The sequence below is a fragment of the Microcebus murinus genome, chromosome 2 (genome assembly GCF_040939455.1).
Source record: "Microcebus murinus isolate Inina chromosome 2, M.murinus_Inina_mat1.0, whole genome shotgun sequence".
In the NCBI taxonomy this organism is placed as follows: Eukaryota; Metazoa; Chordata; class Mammalia; order Primates; family Cheirogaleidae; genus Microcebus; species Microcebus murinus.
This window is the reverse complement of record NC_134105.1, coordinates 40198471-40220330: the sequence shown is the minus strand read 5'-3', so window position 1 is coordinate 40220330 and position 21860 is coordinate 40198471. Positions and strand designations below refer to the sequence as shown.

Below are 21860 nucleotides of genomic sequence, written 5' to 3'. Positions count from 1 at the left end.
CGTCTCTACTAAAAATTAAAAGAAATTAGCTGGACAACTAAAGATATATAGAAAAAGTTAGCCGGGCATGGTGGCACATGCCTGTAGTCCCAGCTAGTTAGGAGGCTGAGGCAGAAGGATTGCTTGAGCCCAGGAGTTTGAGGTTGCTGTGAGCTAGGCTAATGCCTTGGCACTCTAGCCCAGGCAACAGAGTGAGACTCTGTCTCAAAAAAAAAAAAAAAAAAAAAAGAAAGAAAGAAAAGCACTATAGCAGGGATATAAAAAGAATAGGCTCTGGAGTCAGTCTGCATCTAAGTCTAGACTTTGCTATATGTTATCTTATTACCTTGAGCAAGTTACTAAACCTTTCTGTACCTCTATTTCCTCACCTGTAAAATGAGGATTACAAGAGTAACAATTTCACGGGATTGTTGAGGACTGAATAAACATATACAAAACACTTTAGCACAGTTACTGGCAATATTAAATGCTTCAAACATATCAGCTTTTTTTAAATTCAATCATTTTTATTTCAATTGTATTTTAAAATCATAAATGGAGTTTTGTAATCCAAAGTTGAAATATTTACTCTTCATAGGTTCAGAATTTGACAAACAATTCCAAATCTAGTCTTCTTTGCTTTTTTTTTTGAGACAGAGTCTCGCTTTGTTGCCCAGGCTAGAGTGAGTGCCGTGGCATCAGCCTAGCTCACAGCAACCTCAAACTCCTGGGCTCAAGCAATCCTTCTGCCTCAGCCTCCCAAGTAGCTGGGACTACAGGCATGCGCCATCATGCCCAGCTAATTTTTTCTATATATATTAGTTGACCAATTAATTTGTTTCTATTTATAGTAGAGATGGGGTCTCGCTCTTGCTCAGGCTGGTTTCCAACTCCTGAGCTGGGAGCAATCCGCTCACCTCGGCCTCCCAGAGTGCTAGGATTACAGGCGTGAGCCACCGCACTCAGCCAATATATTGTTCTTTAAAATTAAAATTTTGGTCACTAGGAAGGACCGAACAAAAATTATTCCCCTCCCCCAACAACCAGAACAGCTCTAATCAGCCCTCCTTCTCCCCACAAAAACAGGGAAGTAGTTGGGACTGAAGACTTTAAATCTGAAATGTCAGCTCCTAAAATAATGCTATTTGCTCAAGGTTGTAGGTCTTTATATTTCCTTCTCCAATACTTCCCCCATTTATACGTTTATTTCCATACATACACACAAACACACACACACTCACTCTCAAGTAAGATACTTTTTTGTGTTTGTTGATAAATTATGAGGATTATGAACTAGGTATATATGGGGCTTCATAGATGCTTTGTAAACATCAGCGTCACTTGGATCCTTTTCTCAAAAAGCCTAAGTTGAATTACACAACCAAGGATCACTACTTTCTCACACACTGCTCACAGGCTGCATATGAAGGGCAGAGAAAAAGTCCTCATAACTGATGTTTAGGTGGGAAGGCAAAGAGATAATCTCAGTCAATCTGATATGCCAGGGAAGAAGGCCTAATGTGCTGTCCACAGGACCAAACTTCAAAACTAAATCAGGATCAGGGAAACCATTTGACCTAAGTAAACTGTCTAACACAGCTACATCTAAATCTGTGTGTCTCTTTCACTGATGGGTTACTAACTGGCAAAAGTCCTGAGCAGCTCTCACAATATCTGCTTTTCCATCTTCTGGGGACAGCACCTTGACTGCTGAATGGCAATTTAAAACTTGATCATCTTTGTCATTACTATTTGCAAACTGAGGTGATTATTTCGAATAATCTAGGCCCAGAAGTTCCTGGTGTTGTTTTAAAATTTCATCTATTAATCTGGAATTCTTTCTTTTGAAAATACCTCGCCCCCACCGCCATATTCCTCCTCCCTTGGCAGTCACATATTAGTTTTTATCTTTATTTCAAGTGTCATCACTAACAAGAAGTCTTTTTTTTTGAGACAGAGTCTCACTATGTTGCCCAGGCTAGAGTGAATGCTGTGGCGTCAGCCTAGCTCACAGCAACCTCAAACTCCTGGGCTCTAGCGATCCTCCTGCCTCAGCCTCCCAAGTAGCTGGGACTACAGGCACGCGTCACCATGCCCGGCTAATTTTTTCTATATATATTAGTTGGCCAATTAATTTCTTTCTATTTATAGTAGAGACGAGGTCTTGCTCTTGCTCAGGCTGGTTTCAAACTCCTGACCTTGAGCAATCAGCCCGCCTCAGCCTCCCAGAGTGCTAGGATTACAGGCGTGAGCCACCGCCACTGCCCCCGGCCACAAGAAGTCTTTAATGATCACCAATCAGATGGAATATTTCCTTTCTAGTATGGAAGCACAATGCATTCCATCAACAACTCTTCTATGAAAAATTCTCATGTTATACTGAGTTATATATGAGTATAACTCATGTTATACTCATTCAGTCTTTCCTCTATCTATCCATTAAACATCTACTCAAGCACTAGAAACAAAGACATGAACCAAGCATAGCTTCTGACCACAAAGAGGGTCAATTCTAGCAGAGTGCATTGGCCAGACTGTAGCCTGTGAACCTAGCTCTCTGTTTTGTAAAGTTTTATTGGAACACAGACACACCCATTTGCTTATATATTGTCTATGACTGCTTTTGACGTACAGTGGCAGAGCTAAGTAGTTGTGACAGAGACCCTTTGACCCTAAAATATTTACAATCTAGCCGTTTAAGAAAATATTTGCCAACACTGGCCTAGATTACAGCTTTCAGGAGAGTGACTATGTCTTTCCTATCTTTGACCTCATTGCACAGGCTCAATATTTACAAAATAAAATTAGCAGTCTATATGATATACATATAGTTATATTTTTATCCAAATAATTTATTTCAAATGAAAAATAGAATATCTCATTCTTTAGCTATGCCAGGTAGCAGTATACTCTGTTATTGAAGTAAAAGTAAATCACAGTGCTCCTTTTGGCAGCACATATACTAAAATTGAAATAATACAGAGATTAGCATGGTCCCTGTGCAGGGATGACATATAAATTCATAAAGCATTTCATATTTAAAAAAATAAAAAAGTAAATCACAGTAAAATTGCTGTCTGAGAAACAGACTTTTCATTAAATTATGAAGTATAAATTTCTTTTTCAAAATGCCATTATTTAAAAATTACACTTTAAAATAGTAAAATGAAGAAAATCACCTTTTTAGCTCCCAAATTACAACATCTTAGAAAACAAGGGACCCCTTTATACTTAATGGAACCCAGCTATATGTCCTCCCTTAACCTTTGCTCAAAAAGTTTCTTCCATAATTCAATATTGAATAATGATAATAATAAGAGGTATGTTATAGAAAAAAGAACACTGGACCTAGAACAAGAAGAGCCTAGTCTAACATTGCAGTTATTAGTCACAAAACTACAGGCAAGATAATGAATATATTACCTCAGTTTCTTCACCTTTTGAATGGGGATAATAATGCTCATAGCCCACAATGTCATATGGATATTCTAAAAATTATAACCAATATAAATTCTTAAGCAAAGGATTATTAAAACATGGGCCAATTAATACCATGAATATCAAAGTACTGAATTAGGGAAAGTAGATTTAGCATTCTATAAAGCAACCCACAATCCCACCTACTCAATTAATCTTACACCAGGGATATCCTAAAAATAAATAGTAAGAAATGACCCAAGGCAGATTTCTAAAATTCTGTTTTGCCCCATTTTAAGTTCTAGGGCTATCACTTGCCTGTTAAACGGAACATCTTGGAGGATCCGGTCACTGCAAAGAGAAAGGAGGCAATTCTTCTGTAACTAAAGAATCAAAGGGAGAAAAAAAAATCATAAATAAAATATCACTTAGGTATCTTTTAACCAGAGGCAGTTTCTATAAAAAGAGGAAAAAAGATTGAAGAAACACCAGTTAGTTCTTACAACCTTTATTCTGCCCACCTACTATTGAAAAGACTGATTTCTACCAGATTCGTGTAAATTTGCACTTTTGTCTTTTCCACTGGATGTAAAACAGGACAATAAATAGGATAATTATAGCAAATTTCCCTCCCTTCTGGTGGCTTATGAAGTAATCTTGTCTTTTCTGTTTTTTAAGATGGAGAGGATAGCAAAAACAATGGCTGAACATTTTGCCTAGTGATATAGCTTCAAAGAATCTAAGCCAGCCTTTTTTTTTTTTTGAGACAGAGTCTCACTCTATTGCCCAAGCTAGAGTGCTATGGCATCAGGCTAGCTCACAGCAACCTCAAACTCCTGGGCTCAAGCAATCCTCCTGTCTCAGACTCCCAAGTAGCTGGGACTATAGGCATGCGCCACCATACCCGGCTAATATTTTATATATATATTTTTAGTTGTCCAGCTAATTTCTTTTTGTTTTTTAAGTAGAGACGGGGTCTCACTCTTGCTCAGGCTGGTCTCGAACTCCTGAGCTCAAATGATACACCCGCTTTGGCCTCCCAGACTGCTAGGATTACAGGTGTAAGCCACCGTGCCCTGCCAGCCAGCCTGCTTTGAAGATAGTCTGACTCTAACCTAGAGTACATGGGGCTAGTGTTCTACACATTAGTCTCTAAGTAAAGAGTAACTAATAGACTTGGCTCTATCTTTTAAATAAAGTTTAGATCAGTACAATTAAACAAGAGTAACTGAAAATATGAATAATTCATCAATGAGTCAAGGTAACCACTATAACAGAAGGGTGATTCAGGTTATTCCCATGAAGTGAAATAAGAACCTTTTAAGGTGTGGGTGTAAAAAAATGTTATGTTGTATACTATTAATTTTTTGAATTTGAAAAAAAGGCTTTTTAATATTTTTAAAGGTTTCTGTGTGCAACTGGAAGATTTCTTATCTAAAGATGACTTACTATATGGGAGTTCAAACAGGGAAGGCAAAAGTCAGATTAGTGGGATATGTATGCTAGTCAAGAAACAGAAAAACAGGGCATGATGGCATGTACCTGTAGTTACCTATAGCTACTTGCAAGGCTGAGGCAAGAGGATTACTTGAGCCCAGGAGTTTGAGGTTGCAGTGAGCTATGATTATACCACTGCACTCCAGCCTGAGTGACAGAGCAAAATTCCCTCTCTAAAAATAAATAAATAAAAATAGAAAAACAGGTATAAAACAAACATTCTATTTGCTTTGCTTCATGGAAGATGTAGAGAGATTATATAATAGAAAAAATGGCAGAGAAAAGATAAATAGTAATAAATCCCAGGTGAATGACAGTGAACAAGTCAAGTACAAGTATAATTAATTAAGATGGTTTCTCAGGAATTTTTATATTTACCACAGGTGGATAAGGTGATAGGCTGGAATCTGCTTGAGGATCCATTTACCGCTCCCCAAAATGTGAATAGTTATCTGGCAGATGAATGATTAGGGGCATACCTTTCCCCCTTTACCACATTTTCCCCCATTTTTCTCCCCAAATAAACACAATATGTTCAGGATCCTTGGAAATAAGAGAGGCAATAATAGTATTCCAATTACCTCTGCATGGAAATCCCATTTCTCCTCCTCCTTTACCTGGAAAACTCCTAATTTTCCTTCACAATCCAGCTCAGAGCAAATATTACCTCTTTGAGGAAGCTGTCCTAATTTTCAAATTGTCCTACATGCCCCTTCTGGACTCCCAATAGTACTTATTTCTCTTTTAGTACTTGTCATGCTATGCTATATTATGTGTTCCTATATCTGAAGTTGTAGAATTTAGCACAGGTACACATAGTCTGAATTCAACAAGAAGATGGTAAACTTAACTGAGCTAATAACTAAACTGGTAACACAAGGTAAGTATCACTGGGTCTATGGCTTACCGCGGCTGAAAAGCACCAAAGGCAACTACAGAAAAGATGAAGACATTTGCTATAGTATTCAAGTCCTGCCCAACTAGAGTTTTGATTTTGGGGGTTGCAGCCTGAAATATGCAAGTAGTCAAGAATTTTCTATGCTGGCGTTCACCAAATCTGGCCCTAATCTGGATATCACTGGCCACCTCCTACTCTGCCCATCCTACACATCAGTCACAAGCAACTTGCCCTTCCTGGAATGCCCTGGCATTCCACATAGGTCCACTGTTTTTCTGATTTCTCCCATGTGAAATCATATCCATTTTTCAAGATGTAACTCAGATGTCACTTCCCTTTTAAAATCTTGTCTGGCACCTTTGTCCATACACCAATTGAGCTATAGAATTAACCATTCTCAAGTTTCTGCGGCAAGTACTTCAAATAGCTGAAGAGAATTTACATAATAGCTTACAATATATCCAACTTTCCAACTAATCAGTGAGTTTCCAGGAGCTTTTTAAAAAAATTGTTTTAAAATGCTTTTTTTTCTTGAGACAAAGTCTCACTCTTGTTGCCCGGGCTAGAGTACATAGTGTCAACCTAGCTCACAGCAACCTCAAACTCCTGGGCTCAAGCGATCCTCCTGCCTTAGCCTCCCGAGTAGCTGGGACTACAGGCATGCACCACCATGCCCAGCTAATTTTTTCTGTATATTTTTAGTTGACCAATTAATTTCTTTCTATTTTTAGTAGAGACAGGTCTTGCTCTTGCTCAGGCTGGTCTCGAACTCCTTAGCTCAAACAATCTGCCCGCCTCAGCGTCCCAGAGTGTTAAAATGTTTTTATTAAGTAATAGGCACAGAAGAATATTTACAAAATATATGTAAGCATAAGGCAGTGCTTCTCAAACTTTAATGTGTATACAGCTCACTGGGGATCTTTATAAAATGATTCAGTAGAAATTAATTGGCCAACTAAAAATATATAGAAAAAATTAGCTGGGCATGGTAGCACATGCCTGTAGTCCCACCTACTCGGGAGGCTGAGGCAGGAGGATTGCTTAAACCCAGGAGTTTGAGGTTGCTGTGAGCTAGGCTGACGCCATGTACTCTAGCCCGAGCAACAGAGTGAGACTCTGTGTCAAAAAAACAAACAAAAAAAAACTATATGGCATATTATTTAGGGATATAAACATGTGTTTTAAAAAAAGCAAGGAGGCTGGGTGTGGTGGCTCACACCTGTAATCCTAGCACTCTGGGAGGCCAAGGCAGGTGGGATTGCTCAAGGTCGGGAGTTCTAAACCAGCCTGAGCGAAACCTGTCTCTACTAAAAATAGAAAGAAATTAATTGACCAACTAAAAATACATATACAAAAAATTGGCCGGGGGCCGGGCGCGGTGGCTCACGCCTGTCTCAAAAAAAATAAAAATAAAAATAAAAATAAAAATAAAATAAGATAAGATAAAATAAAATAATAAAATAAAATAGCAAGGGATTTTTTTTTTTTTTGAGATAGAGTCTCACTTTGTTTCCCAAGCTAGAGTGAGTGCCGTGGTGTCAGCCTAGCTCACAGCAACCTCAAACTCCTGGGCTCAAGCCATCCTCCTGCCTCAGCCTCCCAAGTAGCTGGGACTACAGGCATGCGCCACCATGCCCAGCTAATTTTTTTTCTTGATATATTAGTTGGCCAATTAATTTCTTTCTGTTTAAGTAGAGACAGGGTCTCGCTCTTGCTCAGGCTAGTTTCGAACTCCTGACTTTGAGCAATCCATTCGCCTCGGCCTCCCAAGGGATTGTTAAAACACAGACTTCAAGCTAGTGGTTCCTCTCAGGAGAAATGAGAGGGAATAGAATGCAGCAAACAGAGTTTGCTAATGGTACCATTGGTGATAGATTCTTTTTCTTAAGCTGAGTGGTAGGTACACAGATATTCATTGTATTGTTATTCCTTATATCCTTGCTATGTAAAGCATGTTTTGTTAACCAGCTGTGTTGGCATCCCCTGCAGGCTTGTAAGTAACGCAGGATTTCAAGATCCCAGACCTACTGAATCATTTTATAAAGATCCCCAGTGAGCTGTATACACATTAAAGTTTGAGAAGCACTGCCTTATGCTTACATATATTTTGTAAATATTCTTCTGTGCCTATTACTTAATAAAAACATTTTAACACTCTGGGACGCTGAGGCGGGCAGATTGTTTGAGCTAAGGAGTTCGAGACCAGCCTGAGCAAGAGGCAAGACCCGTCTCTACTAAAAATAGAAAGAAATTAATTGGTCAACTAAAAATATACAGAAAAAATTAGCTGGGCATGGTGGTGCATGCCTGTAGTCCCAGCTACTCGGGAGGCTAAGGCAGGAGGATCGCTTGAGCCCAGGAGTTTTGAGGTTGCTGTGAGCTAGGCTGACACCACAGCACTCACTCTAGCTTGGGAAACAAAGTGAGACTCTGTCTCAAAAAAAAAAAAAAAAAAAAAAAATCCCTTGCTATTTTATTTTATTATTTTATTTTATTTATTTATTTATTTTTTTGAGACAGAGTCTCACTTTGTTGTCCAGGCTAGTGTGAGCGCCATGGCGTCAGCCTAGCTCACAGCAACCTCAAACTCCTGGGCTCAAGTGATCCTCCTGCCTCAGCCTCTCGAGTAGCTGGAACTACAGGCATGCGCCACCATCCCCGGCTGATTTTTTCTATATGTATTAGTTGGCCAATTAATTTCTTTCTATTTATAGTAGAGACGGTGTCTCGCTCTTGCTCATGCTGGTCTCAAACTCCTGACCTCGAGCAATCCGCCTGCCTCAGCCTCCGTGAGTGCTAGGATTACAGGCGTGAGCCACCGCGCCCGGCCCCCGGCTAATTTTTTGTATATGTATTTTTAGTTGGTCAATTAATTTCTTTCTATTTTTAGTAGAGATGAGGTTTCACTCAGGCTGGTTTCGAACTCTCTACCTTGAGCAATTCCACCTGCCTTGGCCTCCCAGAGTGCTAGGATTACAGGTGTGAGCCACCACACCCAGCCTCCTTGCTTTTTTTAAAACACATGTTTATATCCCTAAATAATATGCCATATAGTTTTTTTGTTTGTTTTTTTGACACAGAGTCTCACTCTGTTGCTCGGGCTAGAGTACATGGCGTCAGCCTAGCTCACAGCAACCTCAAACTCCTGGGTTTAAGCAATCCTCCTGCCTCAGCCTCCCGAGTAGGTGGGACTACAGGCATGTGCTACCATGCCCAGCTAATTTTTTCTATATATTTTTAGTTGGCCAATTAATTTCTTTCTGTTTTTAGTAAAGACAGGGTCTCGATCTTGCTCAGGCTGGTTTCGAACTTCTGACCTTGAGGGATCCGCCAGCCTCAGGCTCCCAGAGTGCTAGGATTACAGGCTACCATATAGTTTTGTAAGTTTTTGAACTGTAACTAGAATCATATTTTTGTACTCTTCTGCAATTCTTTTATACCCAACTTGTAACTGAGATTGATCTAGGTTATATATGTAGTCTAGAGTTATAATTCATTCATTATTCACTGTTTTTAAGTATTCTGTTGTTATGACTAAAGAAGACACAGGCTGATGCCAATTTGTTTTCATTATCATCACACACAGTGCTTTTTGTGAACATTCTTTTTTGTTTGTTTTTTAGAGACAGTCTTGCTCTGTTGCCCAGGCTGGAGTGCAGTGCAGTGGCATGATCATAACTCACTGCAACCTCAAATGCCTGGGCTCATGCTAACTTCCTGCCTTAGCCTCCTGAGTACATAGGACTACAGGTGCCAGCTAATTGGTTTTTTTTTTTTTTTCCTTTTTCTTTTTTGTAAAGATGGGGTCTTACTATATTGTCTAGACTGGTCTCAAACTGCTGGCGCCAAGTGATCCTTCTGCCTTGGCCTCCCAAAGTGCTGGGATTATAGGTATGAGCTACCACTCCCGGCCAAACGTTCTTTTTAAAAATATTTAACAGCTTTATTGTGATATAATTCACATACCATACAATTCACCTATTTAAAGTGTACAATTTGACAGTTTTTAGTATAGTCACAGAGTAGTACAACCATCACCACAATTTCATCACCCCAAGCATATTCATCACCCCAGAAAGGAAATTCTACACTCAATATAATGACTTCCCATTTCCCTGACCACCATTTCCTAATCTGTTTATTTGTATCTTCTCTCATTTTCCTTCATCAATTTTGCCAAACACTTTTCAATATTATTAAATATGTTCAAAGAACCAATTCTTGATATTGTTGAACCTCTAATCCAATGGTATATTTGTTTTTTTGTTTCATTTTTACTTTTATCTTTATTATTTCTTTCCTTCTAATTTTTTTGGGCTTATTCTTTTGCTGTTTCTCTAACAGAGGCAGGTTTATTTATAACTTCCTCTTGTTAAGGATGCACCCTTTTGGGGAAGGGGGGTCATAGCTTTATGCTAGGAGTATGTCTGCTTGACTGGCTTCCAGGGGCCATGAAACCAAAGCCTAAATTTCATCTACTTTGCCAATTGTCCTAAATGAAGGAAGCTGGTTTTAATGATCTAATTGCCAGTCTGGCGTGCCATTTTTACTTGGTTGTGGGTTTCTAAGTATTTTTCACTAACCTGCTAACTCACTGCTCAATTTCAAATGACCTAAAGAAATAATTCATGCAGCATTTTTAGTATTCATCCTGAGGATAAGACAGGTATGTGGTCTCTCATACTTCCAGAGATAGAAAATAGATGTCTTATACATCTTACTCATTTCTGTATCCCAACATTTGATAGTGCCTAGCCCAGAACAGATCCTATGTGTCTATTTGCTGAAATTATCACAAACTCAAGATCTCCATGGAAGATGAGTTTTGTATAACTTGCACTATTGTCCTCAACATGGATTTAAGTGCTTTTAGGCAGGAAATGTACTCTCTAGTTGTCCACTTCTCTGTTCTATACTCAGTAATTCCACACATTTATTACTACACAGGCTGAGTGTGGTAGTTAATGCCTATAATCCTAGCACTTTGGGAGGCTGAGGCAGGAGGATCACTTGCATCCAGGAGTTTGAGGCCAGCCTAAGCAACACAGCAAGATGCTGTCTTTAAAAAAAATTAAAAAATTAGCTGGGAATGATGGTGTGTACCTACAGTCCCAGCTATTTGGGAGATTGAGGCATGAGGGCCACTTGAGCCCAGGAGTTTGAGGTTGCAGTAAAGTATGATGACACCAATGCACTTTATACTCTAGCCCAAGCAACGAAGTGAGACCCTGTCCAAAAAAAAAAAAAAAAAAAAAAATTATTACTATACAGCCTCCAGAGGTATTTGAACTTCCATCCTTGGTTTATTAAACTGAACGATACGGAGGTAGGAGATGGGGAGAAGGAGACACCAAAAGGACTATTTGAATGGGAATTCATATATTCTTACCTGCTGATGATTGGGAAAATGTTCCATGGCTTTGAGCAGCAAATGGGTCACATCAGCCAGGAGTCGGACAGGCATTCCTGCAGCAAGGTCCTGCTTGGTTAAATTAAATACACAGGCGCTTGCAGCCAGTTGCACCGACAAATTCATAGGGTGGTTTCTCATCCCTGTAACCACAAGCTGGAAGAAAAATTAGTCCTCTTAATTCACCTTATAAATACAAGCTTTCTTCACAAAGCAACATTACTCTGTTGATCTATAATAATTTCAAAGATGTCTTAAGTTTCTTTTTTATCCTCATGTGCAAAGAGCCTAGGACATAGCAGTTACTCACAAAGAATTCCAGCCTACCTAGCTGATGCAGGTCTCCGTATCTAAAATTTCCTGGCTGGGCGCGGTGGCTCACGCCTGTAATCCTAGCACTCTGGGAGGCCAAGGCGGGCGGATTGCTTGAGGTCAGGAGTTCGAAACCAGCCTGAGCAAGAACGAGACCCTGTCTCTACTATAAATAAAAAGAAATTAATTGGCCAACTAATATATATAGAAAAAAAAATAGCCGGACATGGTGGCGCATGCCTGTAGTTCCAGCTATTCGGGGGGCTGAGGCAGGAGGATTGCTTGAGCCCAGGAGCTTGAGGTTGCTGTGAGCTAGGCTGACGCCACGGCACTCACTCTAGCCTGGGCAACAAAGCCAGTCTCAAAAAAAATAAATAAATAAAAAATAAAATAAAATAAAATTTCCTGTAAAACTAACAAATTCTTTCTATACAAGTTACTCATCTTTTTATTTCCAAGGCCTACTACAGTGCCTGTTATATGGAAAGCAGTGAATAAATTCTCACTGGCTTGAATAGAGTAAACCAGTGGGCAGACTTCACTTTTACATACCAACCTTCAGTGCCTTGGGAACTCTGATGAAGTAAGAGTGCAACAAAATCCATTCACTTACCCCATCCCAAAAAACTATTTCATTTTAAAAAATTTTTTTCATTCTATTTTTCACACCTATTACTGATGAGAGAAAGAAAGCTATTTCTTACCTTTCCTCTCTCTTTAAACCCCCAACAAATCTTCCCCATCCCTCACTATCAGCTGAAGATCTTGCTTCCAACTATACTAAGAAAACTGAAGCAATCAGAAAAGAACTTCAGATTCTCACTACCACATGTATCCCCCTTACCAGTATATACCTATATATATGCAACTTTCCTGCCTTTTACTATAAATGATCTTTTTGGACTCCTTTCTAAAGTTAATTACTTCATTTATAAGTGAGATTGTTCCCTTCTTGTCTACCAAGGACATCACTTCAGCTATTCGCCCCCTTCTACAACAATTTTTTGTTCTGTATTGGATCATTCATATCAGCATACAAACAAGCTATTATTTCTCCTATCTTAAAAAAACAAAAACAAAAAGCCCTCTTTTGATCCCACTTTCTCAATTACCACCTTTCTCTTTGCTTCCCTTTGCATGAAAACTCCATGTAAGAATTGCTTGTATTTTTTATTTTTCTCTGAATCATTCTGAATGAATATCTCAGATCAAGACTAGAGGATCTAGTCCTTTGTTGTTCAGGTTCATAGTAACCAAAGCCAAAAAAGACAATGCATATACCAAATGCCAATATCCTCTGGTATATATGGAGTGACAATTGTTAGGGATAATATCCTAAGGATTGAAATGTTACTGGTTACTCTCCAAGTTCCCCATTATCAAAATTTAAGATTTAGGAGGTCAAGTCAGTTCTGGCTCTGCCACTGATTGTTATTATACTTAACCTCACAGACCTCAGCTTCATCTGTAAAAGAGACGATAAAAAGTTGGGATTGTTGCGCACACTAAATGAGGTGCCAAATATAACACAGTCCTATACCCACTGGTTTTCAAAATTGAATGTGCATAAGATTTATCTTGGGGATTTACTAAAATGCAGATTCCTGTGTCCATCTAGCCCTACAGAATCTCAATTTCTTGAGATGGGGTTCACAAATATGCCTTTTAAATAAACAATATCCTAGACTTCTAGTGTTTAAAGAATCACATTTTGATAAACACTGCCCTAAACACTCAACAAACCTAAAAATCTCCTTTTTGTCCTTCAAAAACTGTCTTGTTTAAAATATCTTAGCTCTATTTGATGGTATATGCCTGTAGTCTCAGTTACTTGGGAAGCTGAGGCAAGAGACTGCTTGAGCTCAGGAGTTTGAGGCTCACTGCACTCTAGCCTGGGCAATATCGTAAGACCCTTTCTCTTAAAAACAAAATCTTAATTGGGGAGTAATGAGGATCTGTTATGAAAACACAGGAGGTTCTAAATAGCATACAAAAGTACCTTATGGAATTTCAATACTGTATTTCTAAAAGCAGCCTATATAGGAAGCAATATAGGGGTAATATACAATGCAATGTCCTAATTCCGGTCATATACTTCCATTTTCTACTACAGCTGGTGACATTGTGGTGGTTACTGGTTCTAGGTAGTTAAATATGCACCCAAAGATATTTATGTTGTTTAATTAGACTACTAAAAAACTTCAATAACACTACGCAACTATCTTCTCTCACATTTATAGTTATAACTGAAATTGCACATCATTAATCCCACTATAAATCCCAAAATCAAAAACTAAATGCAAATTTTTACCATTGTTCTTCACAAAATCATCATCTACCAAGATAAATAATTTCACATCCCGTTTCTTCTTACCTTTAAAATTTCTGGCTTTGTTTTTTCCATCACATGAGTCAGACTAAAAAGATGAAATAGAGCTTCCCGGACAAAGAATGCCCGTTCACTGTACCGCTTCAATGCTTCTGCAATCTGAGTTTCATTGGCTTCTCCAGACACCTTTGAACGTAGCCAAAAGATTAGCTTTTAGAATTATTTTCAACCTTCTAACTTTCTCTATATAAACATCACTTGTATACATGGCATCCCGGATAGTTACATGAGGCTTGATATTAATGGAAATAATTACTTTCCAACCTATCCGGAATAGTCATCCTAAAGAGGTATATTCATCCTGAAGAGATATATATTAGATAGGTTCAGAACCTAGCATAAGCCTATGGGCAAAATTTTCTATGTTGCACCTAAAATAAATCTCAAGATATTTGGCACTATTTATAAGGACTTACCACAGCATTAGGCTTCCATCTTTTTCTTAAGGTAACCGTCTTTCCCTAGATAACAGTATTACAGTTACACTGGTCTTTTTTTCTGATTTTTCAAAAGCTAAGCTCTGGCCGGGCGCGGTGGCTCACGCCTGTAATCCTAGCTCTCTGGGAGGCCGAGGCGGGTGGATTGCTCGAGGTCAGGAGTTCGAAACCAGCCTGAGCAAGAGCGAGACCTCGTCTCTACTATAAAATAGAAGGAAATTAATTGGCCAACTAATATATATACAAAAAAACTAGCCGGGCATGGTGGCGAATGCCTGTAGTCCCAGCTACTTGGGAGGCTGAGGCAGGAGGATTGCTTGAGCCAGGAGTTTGAGGTTGCTGTGAGCGAGGCTGACGCCACGGCACTCACTCTAGCCTGGGCAACAAAGCGAGACTCTGTCTCAAAAAAAAAAAAAAAAAAAAAAAAAAAAAAAAAAGCTAAGCTCTTTCTCAGCAAAAGGCCATTATATGTAATATAATGTCCTCCCTGACTGAAAACTTTCTTTCTCTCTCTCTTTTTTTTTGAGACAGAGTCTCACTTTGTTGCCCAGGCTAGAGTGAGTGCCTTGGCACCAGCCTAGCTCACAGCAACCTCAAACTCCTGGGCTCAAGCGATCCTCCTGCCTCAGCCTCCAGAGTAGCTGGGACTATAGGCATGCGCCACCATGCCCGGCTAATTTTTTGTATATATATTTAGTTGGTCAATTAATTTCTATTTTTAGTAGAGACAGGGTCTCGCTCAGGCTGTTTTCAAACTCCTGACCTCGAGCAATCCGCCTGCCTCGGCCTCCCAGAGTGCTAGGATTACAGGCATGAGCCACCACGCCCAGCCTTCCTTCTTCCTTTCTCTCTTTGCTTGACTAATTTCTACTTACACTTCTTTGTTTCCTTTTTTTTTTTTTTTTGAGACAGTCTCGCTTTGTTGCCCAGGCTAGAGTGAGTGCCTTGGCACCAGCCTAGCTAACAGCAACCTCAAACTCCTGGGCTTACGCGATCCTCCTGCCTCAGCCTCCCGAGTAGCTGGGTCTACAGGCATGTGTCACCATGCCTGGCTAATGTTGTCTATATATATTAGTTGGCCAATTAATTTCTTTCTATTTATAGTAGAGATGGCGTCTCGCTCTTGCTCAGGTTGGTCTCAAACTCCTGACCTCCAGCAATCTTCCAGCCTCGGCCTCCCAGAGTGCTAGGATTACAGGCATGAGCCACCGGCCTGGCCTACTTACACTTCTTAATTCAAGTTAAGTAGTTAAGTAACACTTCTTTAAAGAGGCCTTCCTTGACTCACTGATCTAAATTAGGTTGTACTAAAACATCTCTTTCATAGCCATCATCATAATCCCCCATTAGACTGATCCATTCACTATTTTACCCCAGTAGTTAGCATTATGCTTGGGTCAGAAGACACACTCAATAAATATTTGCAAAATAAATGTATTAATTAATTTCCCCAGATTTATCAGGCTGCCATTCAGCACCAAGAGATTCTGTTAAAAATTAAGTCTATTGGCTGGGCTTGGTGGCTCAAGCCTGTAATCCTAGCACTCTGGGAGGCTGAGGCGGGTGGATCACTCAAGGTCAGGAGTTCAAAACCAGCCTGAGCAAGAGTGAGAGAACCCGTCTCTACTAAAAATAGAAAGACATTAATTGGCCAACTAAAAATATATAGAAAAAATTCTACTATAAACAGAAAGAAAATTAATTGGCCAACTAATATTTACAGAAAAAATTAGCCGGGCATGGTGGCACATGCCTGTAGTCCCAGCTACTCGGGAGGCTGAGGCAGAAGGATTGCTTGAGCCCAGGAGTTTGAGGTTGCCGTGAGCTAGGCTGACACCATGGCATTCACTCTAGCCTAGGCAACAAAGCGAGACTCTGTCTCAAAAAAAATTAAGTCTATCTAGGGATTTTCCATTTACACTGGTTGATATATTTAACTATGGTTCATATGTACCACTGGGTAACCAAATACAGATAAAAGGAAGTGCCTCTTTATAAAAGTAATTCAACTGAAAAATGAAAATGAAATAATTAAAATATCACCATAATCCCCAATAAATTAATAGAACTAGGTACTGAGTGCCAATAACTGCTAACATCATAGAAAAAGAAACAACTAGACATTATGTATCTCCTAATGAAAGAGCACAACAAATAAAGGTCCTGGCAGAGGGATCAAATCAGTCTAATTAAGCCTCCAAATCCAGCTACCAATTTGCAGAAAATACCATGAAAAATATGCACTGTTAGTATACAATCAACAAAATCCAGGCAGAAAGAACTCTACAAATTAAAATGGACTAGAATCTTTTTTTTTTTTTTTTTTTTTTTTTTTTTTTTTTTTGAGACAGAGTCTCGCTTTGTTGCCCAGGCTAGAGTGAGTGCCGTGGCGTCCTAGCTCACAGCAACCTCAAACTCCTGGGCTCGAGTGATCCTTCTGCCTCAGCCTCCCGGGTAGCTGGGACTACAGGCATGTGCCACCATGCCCGGCTAATTTTTTCTATATATATATCAGTTGGCCAATTAATTTCTTTCTATTTATAGTAGAGACGGGGTCTCGCTCTTGCTCAGGCTGGTTTTGAACTCCTGACCTTGAGCAATCCGCCCGCCTCGGCCTCCCAAGAGCTAGGATTACAGGCGTGAGCCACAGCGCCCGGCCTGGACTAGAATCTTAATAGACAAATTATAAGGAAAAGAAAGGGACTGGCCTACAGTTTAAAATAGAGAAACTGTCCTTAACCACTAAATTAAGCCCTACAAATACTTTTCATATGGATTTAGGCCAGATGCCATGGCTCACGCCTATAATCCTAGCACTCTGGAGGGACGAGGTGGGCGGATAGCTTGAGCTCAGGTGTTCAAGACCAGCCTGAGCCAAGAGTGAGACCCCCATCTTAAAAAAAAAAAAAAAAAAAAACAAATTATTACGTGGATTTAAACTAAAATGTGTACTCCAAAGACAAATTTTCCTATAGCGCTCCATACATACTTCTATTATAATATCTCTCATACTGTAATAAATCTATTTTTACATTTATGTGTCTCTTTTCCACTAGACTAGAATTCCTCAAGAGAAAGGATACTAACTCAGACATCTTAAAAATGTACTTAGTAAATGTTGTTTGAAATGGTTAAAAAAACTTCTATGTACTTTTACTGTATGTTCATTATTTGCAGTTCAATACAAGAGTCTGAGTTCAAGGGAGAGATGTAAGTTAGAGACACAAATTTAGGAAAAATTGCCATATAGATTTAAGGACTACAGTATGGAATATTTTAACATTTAGAGCCCTGGAAGATGAAGAAGAACCAATACAGGAAACTGAGACTGAGAAGCAAGATAAGTCGAAAAAAAAAAAAACTGTGATATTCTGGAAGCTAAATTAAAAAAAAATTTCAAAGAGGAGGGCAAGATCAACTGTATCAATACCACTTTAGGTTAAATAAGATGAAGACTGAAAACTAAGATTGGGTTTAACAGATTTCCAATGTTCTCAGGAGCTGACAGCCACAGCTTGGTAAATAATCTAAATTTGGGAATGAGGTGACCAACAAATGTAAGAATTCTAGTTGTGGAAAAGTGAAAGGTTCAGGAAACTAATGGTAACAGAAGAGAACTTTGAGTGGAGAAATTAGTGATGATAGATTTGGAAATTCTATGGTAAGAAAACCATCTGTGGTGGGGACTAGAAACTGAAGAAAAGGACAGAACTACAACACTCAAATAGAGTCAGTGAGGTATAGCAGAAAGGAAACAGACTTTGGAATCAAATAGTCCATGGATAACAAGGGCAGACTCTAATACCAGGAAATTACAAAGACTCTATTTCTTGCATCTTTTAGTGTGGTCTAAAAAACTGAGACACACAAGGCCAAAAAACCAATCTAAAACCAACCTTACCTAATTTAAAGCATCCCAATTCTGAGATATGCAGCAACTCTGCTAAACTTGACAATTCTAAAAAAGAAGATATATAGGGCAATCTCAGCTCTCCTTTTTCTTTTTTTTTGAGACAGAATCTTGCTTTGTCACCCAGGGTAGAGTGCAGTGACATCATCATAGCTCAGTGCAACCCCCAACTTCTGGGCTCAAATGATCCTCTTGTCTCAGTCTCCCAAATAGCTGGGATTATAGGCGCATGCCACCACACCCAGCTCATTATTTCTATTTTTGGTAGAGATGGGGTCTTGCTTTTGCACAGGCTAGTCTTGAACTCCTGACCTCAAGTGATCCTCCTGTGTTGGCCTCCCAGAGTGCTGGGATTACAGACGTGAGCCACAACACCTGGCCTCAGCTCTCTTCCTTATTATTATGATCTATTATTTTTCAGCTCTCAAAATGATAGTCAAATAATTTAAAATGAACAGCAATTTTTGTACATATTTAAACAAAGGGCAAAGTTCCAACAATGATATCTCTTTTTTTTTTTTTCGAGACAGGGTCTCTGTCACCCAGGATGGAGTGCAGTGGCGCAATCAGAGCTCATTGCAGCTTCAAACTCCTGAGCTCAAGCAATCCTCTCGCCTCAGCCTCCCAAGTAGCTGGGACTACAGGCATGAGCCACTGTGCCTGGCCCCAATGAGCTCTTTTTAAAAAAATTATAAAAAAATTATATTAAAGCTGGGCACTGTGACTCACGCCTATAATCCTAGCACTCTGGGAAACTGAGGCAGGAGGATTGCCTGAGCTTAGAAGTTCAAGACCATCCTCAAAGAGCTAGACCCCATCTCTACTAAAGATAGAAAAAAAATTAGCTGGGTGACATGGTGCTTGTCTGTAGTCCCAGCTACTTGGGAGGCTGAGGCAGGAGAATAGCTTAAGGCCCAGAGTTTGAGGTTACAGTGAGCTATGATGATGTCACTGCACTCTACCCAGGGTGAGGGAGTGAGACTCTGTCTCAAAAAAAAATTAATTTTTTTTTTTTAATTATCCAGGTGTGGTGGCGTGCGCCTACAGTCCCGTCAACTTGGGAGGCTGTGGTGAGAGGATCACTTGAGTTCAGCAGTTCAAGACTGCAACAAGCTATGATAGCATCACTGACCTCCAGTCTGGGCAACAGAGCAAGACCCTATCTGGTAGAGGTGGGGGTGGGGAGAGAAGACAGAAGAAATGGTATGTTTACTGGTTCAAATTATCTAAACATTGTCATTGTAACAAGACCTATTACTTATCTAGGACTTACTATGTGACTTGCACTTTACTTATATAGTTATTAATCTTTAGAAGAATTCTGCAAGATAGGAATATCTATTTACAAATAGAGAAATGGAAACTTGAAGTGGGTGTGATGGCTCATTCCTGTAATTCGAGCACTTTGGGAGACTGAGATGGGAGGACTGCTTGAGGTCAGAAGTTCAAGACTAGCCTGGACAACCTGGCAAGGACCCATTTCCACAAGAAATAAAATTTAAAAATTGCCAGGCACAGTGGCATGTGCCTATAGTCCTAGCAACTTGGGAGGCTTAGGCAGCAGGATTGCTTCACTTAAGTCCAGGAGTTTGAGGATGCAGTTAGCTATGATCGCACCATTGTACCTCACCGTGGGTGATAGAGTGAAACTCTCCAAAAAAAAACAAACCAAAAAAACCCAAAAAAGTTACATCACAGCTTGCTCTGGGTCATGAAACAAGTAAGCTGGGATTTTAAATTAGGACTCTTTGGCTTAAAGCAAATCTATCCACTATACAATGCCCTGTTTCATGAACATGTTCCATATATTGTTAGATATTCATCTTAATAGAGTCTTATGCAACTAAGACATTGGTCAGCCTGAAAAAATAATACATTTTTAAAGTCTAACCTTCAAATGTCCTTCGCCTGTGAGGAATTCAGAGTAACCAGCATCAGTGGCCAGCAAACCTACAAATTGCATGCTGGGTCGTTGTTGTATGAAGGCTTCAACAGCTTTATCTGTCACATGCTTTCTCCCAGAAACATCCAAAGAGACAAGATTGGGTAGGATGTCTTTTTGTTCTAGTAAGCGGAGAGCTATGTCTGATGTAAACTGTTTATCATCTGAGATATCAAGATGATTCAGATGTTTTAGTTCCCGAACAACATCCAGTATCTGGGTAGTTGTCATTTTTAAACATTTCAAGTGATGCATGGTTAGAGATTTGAGTCGGTCTTTGCAGGCCAGCAGAGCAGTAATGTCTGTGATCGAGGTGTTAGAAATATCCAGGCTCTCTAATCTTGGCAATGAGGCAACTTCAGCCAGGTCTTCATTATAAAAGAGAACATTGGTGATGCTTAAAGCTCTAAGGCCAGAAAGCCGGCTGAAGCACCGCTCATAAGGATCCTCAAGTGAGAGAGTTAATGAATTCAGCACTAGGCACTGGAGATTTTGCTGGATCCATTTGTTACTGCCAAGCCCACTGATAATGTCTGTGATCGTGATATCAGCATTCACACCTGTGGCATCAAGTTCCACTAACTTGTGATGGCAGAAAGCTTTCCGGAAAGCAACAGCAGAGATCTTTGCTTTGCGAATGCAAGCTCGCTTTAAGCGCATTTGGTTCCCCCTAAAAATACCCACAGTTCCATCATTCAGTAGACCTGGGGAAAAACAAGCAACATTTTAACTTCAAAAAACAGGTAAAGAATAGCTAAAATTTCTATCACACTTAAATTTCCAAAGCACTCCCATGTAATAGTATCTCATTTGATAATCACAATTCACTGAGATGAGAATATTATTATTTACAATTTATAGATGGGTAAACTGGGGCTCAGAAAGTGGTTATCCAGAATCACAGAGCTAGCAAGTGACAGAATCAGGACTAATATAGACATTACTGATATACACTAACACCTGATTCTCCTCGCCTTAGTAGACACAGACAACTACATTTCCCAGCCCTCCCTTGTAGTTAGCTGGGGCCATGTTCCTAGTTCGGGCCCATGGGCTGTAGGCTGAAGTACCTGAGAGCCAGTGCATGATTTTTCATGCTCTCTTTTCCTGCCAGGACAAATGAGGAGGCTTCATATTCTACAGAGTATACCTTTATAAAGATGGAACCTCCATCAGTTTAGATCCTAGGGTGACCAAGCAACAGAACCTTCTATAGACTTACAGAGATTGTATACCATGAGTGAAGTATAAAGTTTGTGTTAAGTATATGATTTGTTACAACTCATCCTTTAAATTCACTATGACACTTTGCTATACACACAAACACATATACATACAATATATTTAGCACATATAATGCCTACAAATTCATTATTAAACCACTACCCAGATATGAAACCTAATAAAAAGGATCTAGCAGTTATACCCCCTCCCTCCCTGTCAGATGAATGCAAATAGACACAGTAACCTCTTGAAGTCGCTTAGAGATCCACCTGTCCACCAAGCAATAGTGCCACAAATATATGATACAAATCTCAACAATATTATATATTAAACAACATCTACTGTGAAAGAAATAATAGTCATGCCAATAAAATGTAGTCTAAGAATAGTCTAGGGTGAATTACCACTTAGCTCCAGGTAAATAAATAGCGGGGAGTCAAGAGAA

The 21860-nt window shown here is 39.5% G+C and overlaps 1 protein-coding gene, 1 non-coding gene and 1 pseudogene across 3 annotated transcripts in view; 1 reads left to right on the top strand and 2 right to left on the bottom strand.

Annotated features, from left to right (window-relative positions):
- ZYG11B (zyg-11 family member B, cell cycle regulator) overlaps window positions 1–21860 on the bottom strand; it is a 74761-nt gene that overhangs the window by 16061 nt on the left and 36840 nt on the right. For both annotated transcript variants that reach the window (XM_012776259.3, XM_075998433.1), the window contains 4 exons: window positions 20141–20895; window positions 13888–14028; window positions 11181–11357; window positions 3715–3779 (listed from right to left, as the gene is read on the bottom strand). In XM_012776259.3, coding sequence (XP_012631713.1) covers window positions 3715–3779; window positions 11181–11357; window positions 13888–14028; window positions 20141–20895 — 1138 coding nt within the window. The remainder of the gene's footprint in view (window positions 1–3714; window positions 3780–11180; window positions 11358–13887; window positions 14029–20140; window positions 20896–21860) is intronic.
- LOC142861116 (dehydrodolichyl diphosphate synthase complex subunit NUS1 pseudogene) lies at window positions 216–1876 on the bottom strand (annotated as a pseudogene).
- On the top strand, window positions 2918–3021 carry LOC142869745 (U6 spliceosomal RNA). Its single transcript, XR_012918316.1, has one exon. It is a non-coding gene; the product is annotated as a U6 spliceosomal RNA (small nuclear RNA).